Genomic DNA, 17,413 nt, shown 5'->3' with positions numbered 1-17,413 from the left:
TGTAGAAAAATGTTGCATTAAAACATGTTGTTTTAGATGGTTCTGCTATCCAAAGTGACAAAGTATCAGTTCTTCCAAATTACCAAAAATATGTTTCCCCCAGTTACCTCTATTAGCATCTAGTAATGAAGAAAAGTTTGCTTTTATTTGTAGATGTTTTGAAATATCTGCTGCCATCCCAGTTCAAATTGAGGTGAAAAGAATTTCATCCAGCAGAAAAAATATATTTGAAAACCTCAATGGCAACATATTTCTTTCAGAAAAAATGTCCTTGTTACTGTTGAGTTTTTCAAATGTATGTTTTCAAAGCTGTCAGCAACTCCTGAATCCCATTCACCATTTGTGGAAATCTCAAATAAAAACAAACTCTGCTTGGCTAGACCATCACTAGCGTAATGTAGAAAACTTGTTTGTAATGTAGTTTAAATTGAGTTCAGCGTCTTTGGACAGTCTAGCAAATGTGTCCACTCTGCTGCACATGGATGGATGAGTAAAGAAACACACTCTGTCACCTCTTTTAACTTTTTGGCCCACGGTTTCTGGGCCTTCTTGAAGCCCTCCTCTGCCTCTTTGGTTTCCTTGAATCCTCCCATCATCTGTTTGTGGTACGAGTCTTTCTGCCAGTTCTTCACCTTCTCAAAGTCCAAGCTGATCAGGCCGTTCTTCACCTCTTGGTGAAGCTCGCTCACCTTCTCCGCCTCCGTCATCACCGCCATCCAAGCTCGCTCTACTGTGCCGTATTGAGGACCTAGTGGAGGGACAGGGCGTGAGTAAGACATTGTATCAAAAGAAAAACAACAAAAATATGCTATTGAATATGAGTGTGTAACCCATCTTACCTTTGTCAACCAGCTGTCTCCATCTCTTGGACCATTCGGTCAGTTGCTGTGAGTATGCTTTCTCGATTTTGGCACGCTCCTGGATGCAGTTCATCAGGTCATTGCAGAGCCTGTGACCATCGTCAATCCGCTTCACTGTACGCTTGTAGTTCCCGACCTTTCATAAAAACGTCTCAAGTTACTTTCAGTAAATTTGCATGACTGAAAAAAAAGCTCTCCTGACATTTTTCAGTTTTATTGCACTTTATTGGAATACATTGAATCCCTTTGACCCTCTGGTCTTGCCCTGGTAATTAGTCAAAGGCCAGGTAGGCTAGCTCGACATGTTGGTCTTTAACAACTGATTTACTGTAAATCTTTACTCATGCCCACTCAAATCAAATAAATGAAAGGAATAGTTAACCATTTTGAGAAATATGCTTATTCCTTTTTGTACCAAGCATTAGATGAGACGATTGATACCACTCTCATATCTGTTAAAAATGAAGCTACAGTCAGCAGCTGGTTAACTTAGTTTAGCACAAAGACTGTGAGCTTTAAGAGCACTGGTATGCAGTTTTACATTTTTGGACAGAGCCAGGCTAGCTGTTATGCTAAGCTAAACTGATCACCTGCTGACTCTGCTGACTCTTGCTTCATATTGAGTGTACAGACATAAGTGGTAACAAGCTTATCATTTAACACCGCAAGACACCAAATACACATATTTCCCAAAAATGTCGACCTTTTCCTTGAAAGTAGAAGAGTCCTATTTCTCCGGACAGAGTGCCAGCTGCTGTTTATGTGACTTTTTCACATCCTGATTGGAACAAAACACATTTTCAACATCAGAATTTTGGTAAGAAGAGAGAATCTATGAGGTGTTGCTATTTCAAGCCCTACTTTTTTATTCATGCATATTATATTTTTTAATCCCTCGGCTGCTTTAGAAATCAAGAAGTGAAGTAGAAAAATTCACATTCTCTCATTCCTTTCTTTTTAAAAATAATTTTATATAAGGTTTTTACATCCACTGCATCAAACACTAGATCTTCCCACCCACCAAACCCGTCCAACAACAACACAAAACAGGTATTTTTTCTTGTAGAGAAAAATGATTTACTAATGACAAAATGGGTCAAAATGACTAGGTAATGTTTTTTTTTTTTTATCATATCATTGAGAAAACAGCTGTACTGCATTGCTCCTCTAAGGACCTTACAAAGGAACTCTGTTCAGCCTACAGGTGGTGCATTGAAAAGGCAGGAGGCATCAGCAGGGAAGAGGCTGCTGCTGCGTGTGGCGTTATGCAATGAAAGCTGGGGATGGGCTTATGTCATATAATTTACAACTCTCCATGGACGCAGTAGCAGCAACCTCCCAGAGAGCTGTTAGCTTTGCGCAGAGAAGAGAGAGAGAGAGAGAGAGAGAGAGAGAGAGACTGACTGCATTCAATTCACACCTTTGTGACTGAGAAAAAAAGGACTGCATATTTGCATCTCAAGCGTTTTGCTGAAAATGTAATGGATGTTTACCTATACCTAACCCTAAAAATGACACTCAACAAATCTCAAACGTTAATGAAAGCAGCTGATTGTATTCCACACCAGCCCTGTGCTTCAGCAGCAGCCGGCTGAGTCAGCGATCAGCAGGCAGCACTGCAGCAGACACTACTGTAATGCAGTGAGTGACTGTGATGTAGTGACTGTGTGCTGGAAGCAGGCACCGTTGCTGCTCCAGCTGATTCCTGAACACACTACCTGGCTGAAGAGACACGATGAGCCGAGTCTGACAGGAAAAGAGGTGAAAATATCTATCCATCTATCCATCATACAGATCCAAACATACAGCCACATGAAGGCCAATAGTATCTGTAGCCTAAGATGTGTTGAACCTTTTTCTTTGAGCACTGAACAGTCATCTACTTTCATATATAATAAATGAACTTCTGGGAACTCAAGTTACGTGGGACTGTTTGTGCTCAGGAAAGGCTGTTGGTGATGTAATCATGTGGGAGAAACCCAGTACAACGTACTTTCATTCTTAATAACCTGTCGTCTGAACTGAAGATATTTACAAATTTGGGGGATTTCTTTTGCTTATTATATGGACATATTTATGTATCAGAAATTGGTTTTTGCCATTAGACAGAAGAAAAAAGCATGAGTGATTTTTAACAGTTACATGTTAATATGAAAAATCATTTGAGCCCTGATGATCTGTACATATGTGATGTGGTTGAACCCAACCATCTGCTTCTCTAAACAGTGACTGTTTGACACAATAAGCAGATGTCAGACTGGTCCAATTTGCAACAATAATTTGCATTATGCATGCTTAGGCCTGTCTGTCATTCCCATTCCTATCTTTAAACTGGGGACAGAAGTCAGAAAAAAATCTGAGTGAAAGTCACACTAAGAAATAGAAATCAGTATTAAATACAGGGGTCCTTTGGAAACCCGCATGCTATAGCTGTGGAGACAGATGGTGAACAAGCTTGAAACCCTAATTATGTGGAGGAAGCCAGTAGAACAATTTTAACCTTAAAGGATGAGGTCTCATTTTATAAAAATATATATCTAAACATGTGCATAAGAACTGCCTGTCTCGTCAATAAAATTGGTATTAAATATGTAAATCTACATCTACATATAATGATAAATGAAAAATACAACCTGTTTCACAAATAGGTCCATTAACAAAGGCTTAAACTTGTAATTGAGCTTGAGGTAGACACACCATGAAGACAGGTGATAAATGCTACAAACAGTGTCACCTGGACTAGAGCTGAAGAATAAGTGACGAAAACGAAGAATCACAGCTCACAAACAACACATCAGTGCCGCAGGAGGGGGCAGCGTACCACTGCAGTGTCATCCATAGTTGTGAAAATAGTGCCAGTTATTCCTGAAGAACTCTGTCAGCCACATTACAGGTTGGACCAAAGCATTTAACAACTTGTTGCACTTCTTTTAACAGTTTGTTGCATAACAGAAAATTTAGCTGGCTTAGTCAACTCAATTAGACATAATGGCACCAAAACCAGTTTGTCATTATGCTGAGTGATTAAAAGTGAACATCATTAACAGATCGGTGCCGACTCAGAGATCTGCATATGGAGCAGCAGGTGCTCAGTGATTGAACACCATTCATAAATCTCATTCTCGGCATACAAACGAGCACATTTGTGGTTTACATACAAATCTGCGCCTAAATGAGGCCCCCGGATCTTCCTTTCCTGCTCTCAGATGAAGCAGGTTCAGTGAGAGTTCATCATTACGCCACTTGTGTCACTTCCCAGTAAGGTTTAATCTGTAAAGACCGTTCTCTGCTGTCTCACCTCCCAGAAACTGTCTGTGGTCTCCTCCTGGCTGGCAGACTCGTCGTAGGCTCCAGACATGGTCCCAGATTTGGCAGGATGGCTTCAGGCTGTGGCGGTCTGCAGAGTGACGCTCCTCATGCACTGTGAGGGAAGACGAGGACAGAGGAGTGTGAACACAGAGACAGACAGACAGCTGTATGTGAGATGCATAAACAATTTTAACTGGTTATAGGCTGCAAACAATGCTGCTATATAAACAGCGTTTCTAAATATAATCTCTAAAATCACATTCTCTTTCCTTAAACTACGTGCGGTTATGACGTTAAAAAAGAAACTAATGTATTCTTTAGTTTCAGTGCATCACTTACAAATTTAGTGCTTAGTCCTGCAGCTCATGTGATCTCAACATAGATGCTTTGTTGGTGTAATACCCACAAATGTTGTGTCATGGATTTCAAAGTGGATACAAAATACTTACGTAACCAGAAAATGGCAGTGCACATGAAACATTTATGCAAGATGCTCAGAAACAATTAACCGCGCTGACCTAATGCGAGTAAAGCTGCTTTTTAAAGAGCAGTAGAGAACATGACCACATGGCCGACAAATAAATGGCATATTCATAGTCCAGATTGTACATCTTTTGGATGCAAATTCATCAAATGTAATCTGGGGCTGTAACTTATGATTCTTTTCATTATCAACCTATCATTCTGCCAATAATTTCCTTGACTGATGTCTGTAAATAGTGAAATATTTCCAGAAGTCCAATATAATGTCTCCAAATTCCTCATTTCATTCATCCAACAGACAAAGATATTCCAAATAAATCCTCACAATTGGACGCTAAAACAATGAATGTTTGGCATTTTTTCAAGACAAAAAAAAATACTCAATCAATTGATTATCAAAATAGTTGCCACTTCATTTTCTGTTGATTGACTAACTGATAAATTGTTTCAGCTCTAGCTGCAACTTCCAAATGTTTCATTGTTGATTAGCCTCTTGGTTATTTTTCAGTCAGTCAGTTAATCTATATGGTGTCAGAAAATAGTGAAATATTGCCTCTCATAATATGCTTCTCAGCCTATAAATTGTAAATAAATTCATCTGTACCAATCTATACTTGGACCAATACATACTTGCTGATTTTTAATTACAGAGCGCTACCTTTTTCTCTGACTTTGTTCTGGAGAATACAGCCACTCATAAATATCCTGGAGCTCAAGGTGACGTATTCAAATGACTAGCTTTGTCTGATGAAGAGTCAGAAGTCCAAAGATATTCAAATTACAATAATTTAGAACGCAGAAGAGCAGCTGGAACCAAAGACTGTTTGGCAGTTTTGCTTGATAAATTACTTTTCTGTCAATCGATGCTAATATCATCATCCTATAATCGTGACAACTTTATCAACATGTACAATTTGCAAACAGATACTATATGAGGTAACCGGACTAAATGAGCCAATACATGCTAGTGCAAAGTTTAAAACTAAAGGTATTTGTCAGTATGATTGCCATCAGGGCAACTCAACAGTTCACCAGCAGAGCATTTGACTTGACTGATATTACCCTCATAACCTGAGTGCTTCCGGCTGTTTCTTTCCACTCCCCTGAGATGACTATGTCAATAGATGTAATGACTGGCTATTAATTTTCAGTGGCATCGACTCGTCCAGCCTCTGTCGGAAAACTGGAGCATAGTTGCAGACTAATCTTCCCTCATTCTAATCAACTAACATTATCCCAAGGCCTCATATGCTGCGGCAGAAATTAATAGCTGTGATGATTACTAATGACGACCATTGTGCTGAAACGAGGGCACGAAATGAGAGGTGAGAGGGGAAAGAGACTGTGGTCCAATCAGACAATCTTGTGTTGTCTTATCCTGTCCTGTACTGTTTGTCTGTCTGCCAGCTGCCTGTCTACTTAGGTACCAATTACTACAATAAACAGTGGTTTCCATTATAAGTAAAAGTCTATTGTGGAGAATCAAAGGTTTCTTATAGCCCAGGAGCTACCTGCCAACACACCAGCACTGGTAAACATAATAAATTGTTTCACTTTCATTGGTTTCTTAGCACTTTGGATATACCCATCCTCAGAGTAAGAAGGCAGTGACTTGTATCTAATTGGCTGGAGACCTCCAGCATAATAAGTGGGCAAAGACACAGGCAGGCTGCATATACGCTGACATTGGTCCCATGCTGCTGAAGCCTCATCAGTGCCATACTCACCTCCACCAGTTCAGGTTCAGTTCACAGCCTACACTGCAATTTCAATAAGGACTACACCGTTGAACTGCCACACGTTCACACAGCCTACTGATATTAAGGTGGGCTCTAAGTAGATGGTAATCAGCCAATAACGTGTGTATTACAGCTTCATAAAACCTTATTACAGAGAGTCTCTGTTTGTCATCTCAGAAACAAGAAATTACTACAGAAACTAATAAATCTCTGTGAACAGCAGTGAAGAACAGACATAAAAAAACTAATGTGATCTGGCATCATAACCACCATTATGCCTAAAATATATATGTCATCAGATTTCAGATAAGCAAATAAACAAAAGGCAATTTGTGTCATTTTATAACATGTACTGGTTGATTTAGGTTTTGTACATTTGTTTTAAATGGGCTTCAAGGATCATTATCCTCACATTATCACTTTCCAAAATATACTGTAGAGTTTTAGATGCATTATCAATAACTTGAGACTTGAAACTTGCTTGAGACATCACAATAAACTTCTGTTTGGTATTAGTTTGATCACAGACACATTTATTTATGTAATAATGCAGTTGTGCTGATGTGAAAATCTGCTCATCTGCTGTTGCTCAGCTCAGGAAAATAACTTTCTCTCCTGGAAGTTAGCAGGTCTAATTTTTTGAAATGGAAAAGTTGAAAGGTCGTTTTTCAAATCAGCAATTTGTGGTAAGACCAGTAGCTAATTGTGGCTAAACTAGGTTAAACTTTAGACAGATATTACTGTGTGATAGAGGGTGTTGTATGCTGTACAGATTGTAACTCCCCTTATGACAAATTTGTGATTTCTGATATTGGACTATTCAGTATAAATAAAATTACTGAGTCAGTTTGCTGACTTTATAACTCTTCTTCACTTGTGCTACTGAGATGCTACATTTTATCCCATCAGGACATGATAACATAACAAAAAGCCTGACATTGTTTACTTTAGATATTTGCAAGCATAAATCACAAAAGGTGATACAACACAGAGCTAATGCAAAAAATAAGAGGGGAGATATGAATGTGTGTAGATGAGGTAGGAGCAACAAACAAAAAGCAAAACACATGACCATAACAGAAATGCAGATCCAGATAAGATGCAACATAAAGATGCAAATGTACTAGAGAATAAACTCGCACTGACAACAAAACAATGAGAAGAGTTATTTGACAGTACTCTTATCAGGCAAGTGAAATGCCATCTGCAGCATGGAGACAGGTTTTACGGAGCCTCTGCTGGAATGCAAAATAAATAGATGATACTGTGAGCGTTTGAGAAGGATGTATTCCGTGGTGTTGTACTGATGTGTTTTGCATGCGGCAGTGCCACAAAAAACAACGAGAGTATGCTGAGAAATGATGTCATCCAACCTCTGATGAATGACAAACTTTGTATGTTAAAGGGACAGTTTGACATTTTGAGAAAAGTGCTTTCTTACCAAGGTAGATGAGCAGATCTGTGTCTGTTCAAAAAAAAAAAGCTGAAGACAGCAGCCAGTTAGCTTAGCTTAGCATAAATAGCTTAACAGGTATCCTGACTCTGTGCAAAGGTAACAAATCCACCTATCAGCACCTCTAAAGCTCATTAATTAACACATTACATGTCTTTTGTTTACTCCTTACAAAGACTGAAGTGTAAAACGGACAAGTTGTGGTTTTACGGTGGGCTATGGCACTCCAGGATGTCACGGCAACTTATTTCGCACTTTGGTTTTTGGTTTATTAGACAAATAAGATATGATGACTTTTGGACTTTTCCCCCCTGTTTCCTGTCTTTATGCTAGGCTAAGCTAACTGACAGCTGACTGTGGCTGTATATTTCTCATACAGACATGATAGTGGTATCTTTCTGATGTAAAGGCACCTTTAGACTGTGACTTTAGACAACAACGATTGTTTAAAGTTCACTGCATGTCACATAGTGCGAGATGCATATAATAAAATGGTCACAGTCTGCGTCATACTGTGCAACATCAACATGAGGCATGCCAGATTATGTGCTACAATGTAAATTGAAAAAAAAGTATATGAAAGCAGAGACATGTCATCAGCTAGTGTCATCCATCTGCGTGGCTCATTTGTTTTGAAAATACAGCAAAATCACACAAATGTTCTTTTCCGTTTCACCTCCATTGTTTTGGTTTTTGTTTGCCATGAACAAATTAAAGAGAATGAATATGTTTTCCCCCTAAGTATATTCTCTGTCATTTCATGTCATAATCTGACGTGGGTCGTAGCAGCAGTCACATTGTGAGAATGTGTTCTTAAATTTCTCATAGTGTGATTTAGGAGTGACATTTTGGATTGACGACCAAAGATTTGACCACGTTTCCCTCACCACTGTAAACTTTTTCAGGGCTGGGCGATATGGACAAAATCAAATATCACAATATTTTTGACACTGATATTGCAACAATAATGTAGGGATGACTATTAGTGCTTTCACAAAATATTTACACAATGAGATTTTTGATAAATAATCATCAGCAATGTGGATATAATGACTAAATTGGTTAAAGGCAAATATTAGAACAGCTAGAACAGTCTGGTAAGTTCACTTTACTGTAATGCAGCCTTTAAAACCAGGAAAGACAACACTTAGGCTATACCATATCACGATATTACGATATCCAAAAAGACGATATCTAGTCTCATATCGCGATATCAATATAATATCGATATAATGCCCTTATTATTAACAAAAACTTCACAAAGCCAATGCTGTTGCTGATGATTAAGGGTTTGATGCAGAAAACAGCTTTGAAACAATAGAAAGAGAAGGAGCAGTGATGTGTTTTGATAGGAGGTCAGGGGGAGGGGTGAAAGCTGCATGGGTATTTGGGTCAACCATGGACCAATGGATGGAGCAGCACTTTCACAATAAAGGAGAAAGATGAAATGGGGGAGAGGGAAGTGAGGAGACTCCAAAATCCAAAAATCCAGATAATTGAGAGGAATTTCCACAGCGGTCATACCTAACAGGCAAAACAAATGCCTCGGTCGGATGCAGCGTGGGGTAGAGAAGTGGGTGTTCATCATGCTTGGTTAATCCATTAGCTACATGCCGAGAGGAGGCTTTTGTTCAGGATAGCCCCTTGCAGAAAGGCAGAGCGCAGTGTAGGAAAACAACCACCGACTAGCTTCCTCTACTTTTACATCAAAGTCAACAAGTAGAGATAAAATTAAGACAGAAATGACATTTTTTTTCTAATTGGAGCACACTATTCGGTGAGTTATTTGTTGTAAACAGACAAAACAATACACCAATACCTACCCACACACACACACACACACACACACACACACAAACCCAAACATTGGCAGCTCTGAGGTTTAGTCACACCACATTTCTTTGATTCAGTCTCCACTCTTTATCCTCTTTCATCAGCACAACCTGCAGTCTCAACACTGCAAGACCAGCACCCTCACACACACACACACACACACACACACACACACACACACAAGAGCAAGAGCATCGGGAATCCCCCATCCCTCTAAAGCAAGTGCACAGGCACCAAAAAGCACCACGACTCACAACACAGCACGGCGAGCCGGCGGCATCAACGCAATCGAGAGAGTCAAACCCCTCTGCTGAACCGAAACAAAGACTGCCAACACGCAGAAAAGGAGAACAACAGCCCCCCGCTAAAGCAACAAAAGCTTACCCCCAGTCCTCCATTAACAGCGGCTAAGGCTGCAGCTAGGAGAACAGAGACACGTGGGCTCCTCCAGCAGTCAGCCCCTCTCCTCCACTCCTCCTCCTTTTCCCCTCACGTTCGTTTATTTTTGACTGAGCGATGGAGCATCAGCGTGCAGAGTGGAGGACGAGGAGCCGGTCACTCTAATCTGTGATCTGAGATCTTTCTGCCCGGAGCACTGAGCGCTGTGCAAAGTGTGTGTGTGTGTGTGTGTTTCTCAATGAGTGAGGGGATAATCCTGTGGTGTTTTGCTTGAATGGCTCAGACAGAGCAGCAGGCCAGAGGGACAGAGAGGAGGGAGAGAAAAGAGGGTGGGGGGGGTGGGAGTGGAGAAGAGGGGGCCGTTTGTGTTCATGAGCAGGCACTGGAGATACTGTGGTGTGGATTCGTGTGTGTTTAATGAACAGACTTTGGTTAAACTGGTGAAGAAGAATATGAAGAGAGTAACAGACAGACATAAGGAAAGACTGTGAGGATTTTAGAAGAGAGTAAAGCTGCACTCGTGTTTTTGTACTGTAACAACGGATAAAATGACTCTGCATGATGCGAAGGGTGTCACTTGTTGTCACGAACCCACTAAGAAGAATCACCTGACTCTGCAGTTCCCCTCAGCTCAGTGGAGCATTTTAACATTCTTCAGCTCTTTGTTTTAGTTTTATGGCTCAATTCGCTCTCACCTCTCATCAACCTAGATCCCTGTTTTCAGTGAAAAAGCCCTGATAAACCCACTGTACGCTACCTAATGGCAGACAGACAAAGTTAGCGACTAGCTGGTGAACATAGTGGAGAATTTAGCAGCTGAACAGTTGGATATTTCCCTCAGGACTCTCTCTCTCTCTGGAGACCAAACAAGCGGTAAAAAGTAAGAAAATATTGGACATTCATCAAGTCACATCCCAAAGTTCACCATATCAACTTAATAAGTTGCTAATATGTCAATGATGTGTTTACAGCTTGCTCTGCTGCCCCCAAGTGGCCAAAAAAAAACAATTAAAGCAGGTTTTCACTAATTTATATACTTTATAAAAGCAGCAACAACTAGGGAAGATTACTGAAGTTATTAGTCATGGATATTTTAAGTGCTGAGAGACATAAATAATGAGTGTAGCCTCTACAGTAATGACTGGAATCTGATACTTCATTCACATTAACTGACTAAGTCACATTTTCAGGTCTTTTTGGTACAGATCTCTATCCACACAAAAATATCTAAACAACCAGAAAAAGCTAAATGTCTTATTTTGTCTTGTTCAACAAAACTGTGGATCACAGCCCGTATCTGGTCAGGAGTGGTAAAGAAAGAGTCTCAGCTAGTTACGGTTACAGTCATTGACTGTATATCCTGCACCGCTGCAATAAGACATAACTTAATCCATGATCATAACTTATGATCACAAATATGCCTGACAAAAGCAACATACTTATGTAAAATACATCTTAATGACAGTACCTGCACTGTTTGATGGGCTGTATTTACAGTGAATGATCAGAGAGCAGGTTAGAGGTGACAGATAGTTAACTTTACTGCCACACAGGACACAATTAGCAAGACTTACATCATCGTTTTACAAAAGCTCTGTTATCTAAAATATGCGCCTGCGGGGTTTTTAAATTTATGACGGTATCGAGCTGAGGACATGAAGGGTGGAGGTGACCCTGAGATACATATGCGTAAGCTGTTGTGAATTTGGAGCGAGACCAGAGATCAGGTCCATGCTGTTGACATGGCAGCAATAAAATGATTAATAATTAACAACTTATCAGTTCGAGAACAAAAGTTAAGCCAAGCCAAATCCAATCAAGGAAAAAAATCTATGACTGTACTTTTATTTGTCATCACTACTGCACTGGTAACCCACATCCGCAGCTGTGAGGACAACCTTTCACCAGCCCGCTCCTCGACAGCGTTATATAAAGCACAATCGTTATCTCAGAAGTAAGACATCCTCTGCTTTCCAACAGCCAGTACGACAAAAGAGAGAGAGAGACCTCTGGCGCAGTCTCAGCTGGAGCTCCATCACCCAGCCAACCAGACTGGCATGATGTCACAGTCTGACGGCCCGACTGTCACGCTGAGACAGGACCCGGCGGACTGCAGACGGCGGTGCATTACTGTGTGTCTCTGCTGATCATCTCTGTGCGGAGATGTGAGCAGGACAGGTGAGGTGGAGGGCAGACAGGTCACAGTGGTGATGGGTAAGGTGAGAAAATCTACAGTGGTGCAAAAGCCATCTCTGTTGCACTTGTGATTTCACACATCATGCTAAAATATACTTCAAAAGCAAGCAGAGGAAGAGCATGGTTTTGATAGATGGATATAAAGAAGACCATAACAGAGGATATGGATTAAAAATATCCTTTGGTATAGCTGTGAACTAATTGTTAGTATCACAGCATACACCAATTTCACAAAACCTCTATTTCTTTCAAATATTTCCTTTTCCTTTTTTAGATATTGGGAACAAAGTCCCTTCTGAGCTTCTAGTCATACAAAAACTGCAACTTTAAGTAAAAATATAATGTAAAAATGATGGTACTTTTTGGGAATTTAACCCCAGGGATGCAGCGCTCTGATCAGTGGGATGCATATCAGTGTTTTCGTTCTCAGTTACATTTATTCAGTAAGTCAGCAGTTCAGTTTTTAGTACAACAGCAATAACCTTACAAAGAAATGATTCCAATGTGAGGTATACAGATTTTTAAAAAGACCACAACTATTGGATAGATATGGGATAGGTACTCAGTATCTAAATTGGAATCAGAGGAGAAAAAGTTGGAGCGGTGCATTCCTATTTAATCCCAAAACCTTTACATCTTCCTACGATACCACAGTTAAACCCCCCATGGCCAGAATTTATGTATTTCCAAAAATCTACATTTTGTGAAAGCACAAATGTCAACTTCAGGACATTATTAACTAATAGATAAGGTTCTTCAAAAGCACACAGTGTAAAATATGGACTAATAAAGCTGCACACCCCATGTTCCCCCCATTTTTTAGCCCAACTTTAAATGCATTCTTGCAGATAAATTAACTTTTTTTCACACAATCAACAAGATAAGTTACAGCAAAATATAGAACAAGCAGAAGTGTTCAACTAGGTCACTAAGTCTCAGGGAAGTATGAAATGTCAGCAGGATGGAACAAGACAAACCGATCAAGCTTGTATTTGCATTTTAAACTCTACAGTGAACACAACCTGAAACAATACATTCTCTATCAGATAGATTTTATCATAATAAACCATTTCTCCTGCTGTTTTAGACACCCGACTAATAACTACAGATTAAAATGATGGTCATTAATCACAACTGACTTGCTGTGCAGTAAATATTTATCCACACAACACTCATTTTCCAATCAAGAATAAATACTAATCAGTGATTAATTATGTATAAAAAAAACTGCCTTAAAATAACAGAATTTTGGGCACTTGATCTACATGTGTTAAATGGGGAAATTGGAAAAATACCTTTTGGAAAAACATGTTTATAGTCCTGATGCTAAGACATTCAGCAAATTCTTGTTCTGGTATCAGCACAAGTAAGTTTTGAACATTACTGGAAAAGTATTGATACCCAGCTGTACCCGGGATGCCTGAATTTAAAGATCCCCTCCAGACATGTTTTAAGACACATAACAATACTCTGCTGTGAATAATCCTTTATCATAATCATGTCTTTTCCACATAAAGTTCAATTAACACACACAAGCAAAATTCAGAATCTATTGATATTATATGTTTTCACATCACGCTTAGTTACTTCATCAGTAACGTGAAATGTGTTAAGAACAACTGCTAAACTTTCATGACAGAGCTGTTAAATAAAGCACATGAAACACACCAGTGTACTCCCCCCCAGTGCATCCATCATACTGACAACTCAGATGAAAGATAGCAAGAACAAAAAAAAAAAAAAAAAAGGCTGCCTGACATTTTCCAAAAGAGTTAGAGAAAAATGAGGTCACACTTCAAAGACAGGCAAGCAAACAAACAAATTATATCACCTCTCTCACGCTCAGACAGTCACACAGTAGCTCTTTGTGCTCCTTGAAAAGCCAACTAATTACACCCATCAAATACTAATTTCCACTATCTATTACATCTTTATATACTCTCACACACACACACACACACCGATACATCTGCTGTATCTCTAACTGGAGCTGCCCTCTGCCCTCTGAGCACAGACACTTACTGTACGGTGAGATCTTGGCCACATTATTCAAATGCAGCACTTCTTCCCCCTCAGGACAAACTGTATTGCTGCTGCCGCCCTCATCAGATTCAAGTCCTATATTTAGAGCCATACTCATCAATAATTCATTCTGCTGTGTAAACAGATAGAGGAGATGACCAACCAGACTCACGTGGAGAACTCTTTAAGGTTTGATGTAATCTCACATTACTGTCAAGACAATTGGATTATAAAACGCAAAGATCAATACAAATGAGCAGGACATCTATGGACCTGAAGAAGAACCTTAGGTCTATTAAGTTTTATATCTTTAGGCCACAAAAATGTAACGCAGGTAGTTGATCCCAACATCACAAAACACATCTACACTGTGTACAGCAATCTAAACCTCAGCTCCATGAGTGAGTAATCTTCCCAGGTGTGTCTGAGGGAATTTATTTTATGAACCAATATGCTCATCTCCAGTTTTCACAAAGAGCAATATTCCTACTGATGGTCCCCGATAAACAATTCCAGCCTTGCAAAAGTATCCTGCATCCTCAGCGGATGTCTGGGCCGCAAACATGAATGTTGCAGGTAAATAAAATGTGAATGACGGAAGAGAATCTCCTCACCTCCCTCAACAGCTGTTACTGAGGAAGCTTGGATAAAAGGCACTTCGCCCACAGCTGCTGTCACGGTGTTGTTTAACAGCCAGCAGTGGAGGACTGTAGCTGTTGTGCAACTCCCCAGGACAAATATGTGTATCTGTATGAATGAAAAAAAGTAACGCAATGTTGAAAAATTCTCAGAAGCACCTCCTTGGTCAAACACATGCAGGAAATGGCGTTGCCGCGGTATCAAAACAAATAATAATATCCAACAAGACAATGCACTTAAAATTCCTGCGATAACGATCTGCGATGAGGGTCAAAGCAGCAGAATAACTGTCTCTCTACAATATTCATGTATCATCAATAATTACAGAAGTTCTGGACACAAGCAGACTTAAATAAGTGTCCAAACCTATTTTTTAGCAGCTACAGCCTTTACACAGTGCAATCAATATCTAATTGATTAGTGGTAGCAAAGGGTGACAAGTTTAGGTCACTTGGAGGCCAATTATCCACACAGGAAACAGAGCCTCAGATGATCAGCTACAGAGCTAGAAGATACAGTGTTTGGCTGCATCTTATTCACATTAGCATGTGTGTCTTAAAAAATATACCGAGGGTGTCCAAGGATCCATTCCTTCAGTGGGAGAGGACAAAGATCAAGGTCCATGAACCTCACCTAAGATGACTTTCTTGGCTCTTTTTGAATATGAATTGTTTGAAATAACACTTAAATACAAAAAGAAACAAACTCATCCGTTCACTCGAGTCAGAATTCAACTTATATCGCTGACGAGAAACCTGTCGGTAGAAGCTCACCACAACAAATTTGCGTTAAATACAACTGTAACGGCCTAAAAGTAAGACTGTGTCATTACAGATCAGAGCAGTTACTAAACCTGGTCTTTCCTCCCTGCGGCCTCTCAGTCCTCGACAGCGTCTCTCCGAGTAATATCTGACAGGCTTCAGGAAAACTGACATCTGCGACTTGGAGTCAAAGAGCGTTACTGCTCACCTGCAACCATGACACATCCTGCGGGCTAGCACGCCTTTTTACGTGCACAGACACACACGCACACACATATTGCGAGACTGAACCTTGACATATCCCTGAGAAGACACATTGGGCCATCAATAATTAGCTAGGTGCGAGGGAGGGTGGAGACTGAAGGCTCTCCCTTGTCACACACATTCCTTGTAGTCAGACAGAAGAGATTTGAGAGATAGACAGACTGATAGAGGGATGGAAAGAAAGGGACAGAAAGTTACTCATCACAGAGATAAAGGAAGACAGAAAGGACAGAGGAGACAGTCTCACAGGTGGTTAGATAAAGGCTTTTCTGTGGAGGACAGACAGTGATGAGTCAACATCGGGGCATCGGGTCAGCCGTGCTGCGTGCACTCAATCAATACAGATTTGCTGATGTACAATGGATGCTACGTGTGAAGGCTGAATAGTCTGAGTGCCTTCAACTGAGAGAGAAAGATGTATGAGCCGCAATGTGTCAATATTGTAAATACATGAGGCATGAATAAATGAATAAAAAAATACTAACATCCTCAAAATAACAGAAATTATCCAGGGAGAGCGCAGTTTTTTTTTTCTCAAAAATGGATTATGAATGGCCTTACAAATACACAAAGCTCTTTTGTTATTTAGTGTGACGCTGAGAATAAAATGAATCAGAGCAGACAGGTGTGTATCCATAAACAGCGACTCTACAGTCCTCTGATAATGGACAGAGAGGCTGCATATTGACACCTTTTTCCACTGATCATACAAAAGAGGATAAAAACCTGCAGAGATGCTGATCAGGAATGTGTCCTGAAACCTTTTAAGTCCTGAAAAAATCTCAAATAAAGGTAATTTCTATCCATAGAGGCAGATGCACGACTCTCCAGCATGTGCCATCTGTGTATCATCTAATCTTGTTTCTCCCCGCGGGGCTTGCTCCATTTGACCCCGGTGTTATATCCCATTATTGCAGGAAGTAATTTACGGCCACTGTGCAGGCAAAAGAAAAACTGAAAGGGCTGCAGGTCTGGTGATCGTATAGAAAACACAATCTTATAATTGAGTCTGTTTTCCTGCAGTGATTTGACAACATCCTTTTCATTGTTGCGGTGGGGCGTTTTAGCGGAAGAGGGACCAGAATGAGACATTGCTAGTGGGAGGGCCATTTCACTTTCATTTCACCGTGTCATTAGACACAGGTAATAAATTTTGTGTAATAAATCTTCTAAAAAAACACATATGGTGCCCTCATGGACATATCAACAGATAACTTTTCTTCTTTTACAATGTCTAGATATTATATCCAAGTTGAAGTCCTCCAAATTCAAGAAACAGCATGACATTTAAAAGTTCAGATTGTTAAATTAGAAATGATCTGAATCCCTGAGCACTGAGCTGCTTAGTGGCAAACAAATCCCAGCTTCCAGGTCTGAATGTGTGTAACTGATTGAGGTCAATGTTTCAAACAAAGTGCTTGACAATCCATCTATCTGTCTATCTATCTATCTGTG

General features: G+C 40.0%; 1 protein-coding gene across 2 annotated transcripts in view; it reads right to left on the bottom strand.

The window, feature by feature from the left end:
- Window positions 1–17,413, bottom strand: part of pacsin1b (protein kinase C and casein kinase substrate in neurons 1b) — a 30,877-nt gene that overhangs the window by 5,581 nt on the left and 7,883 nt on the right. Inside the window, exons 2-5 of one of the 2 annotated variants that reach the window (XM_042405507.1) lie at window positions 14,909–15,041; window positions 4,159–4,281; window positions 840–996; window positions 513–748 (exon numbers count right to left, since the gene is read on the bottom strand). In XM_042405507.1, coding sequence (XP_042261441.1) covers window positions 513–748; window positions 840–996; window positions 4,159–4,218 — 453 coding nt within the window. In that variant the 5' untranslated portion in view covers window positions 4,219–4,281; window positions 14,909–15,041. The remainder of the gene's footprint in view (window positions 1–512; window positions 749–839; window positions 997–4,158; window positions 4,282–14,908; window positions 15,042–17,413) is intronic. The other variant, XM_042405506.1, reaches the window with a different exon arrangement.

Source organism: Thunnus maccoyii, chromosome 3, assembly GCF_910596095.1.
Source record: "Thunnus maccoyii chromosome 3, fThuMac1.1, whole genome shotgun sequence".
NCBI lineage: Eukaryota > Metazoa > Chordata > Actinopteri > Scombriformes > Scombridae > Thunnus > Thunnus maccoyii.
Note: the sequence above shows the minus strand (reverse complement) of the source record. Positions and strands in the feature narration are given on the sequence as shown.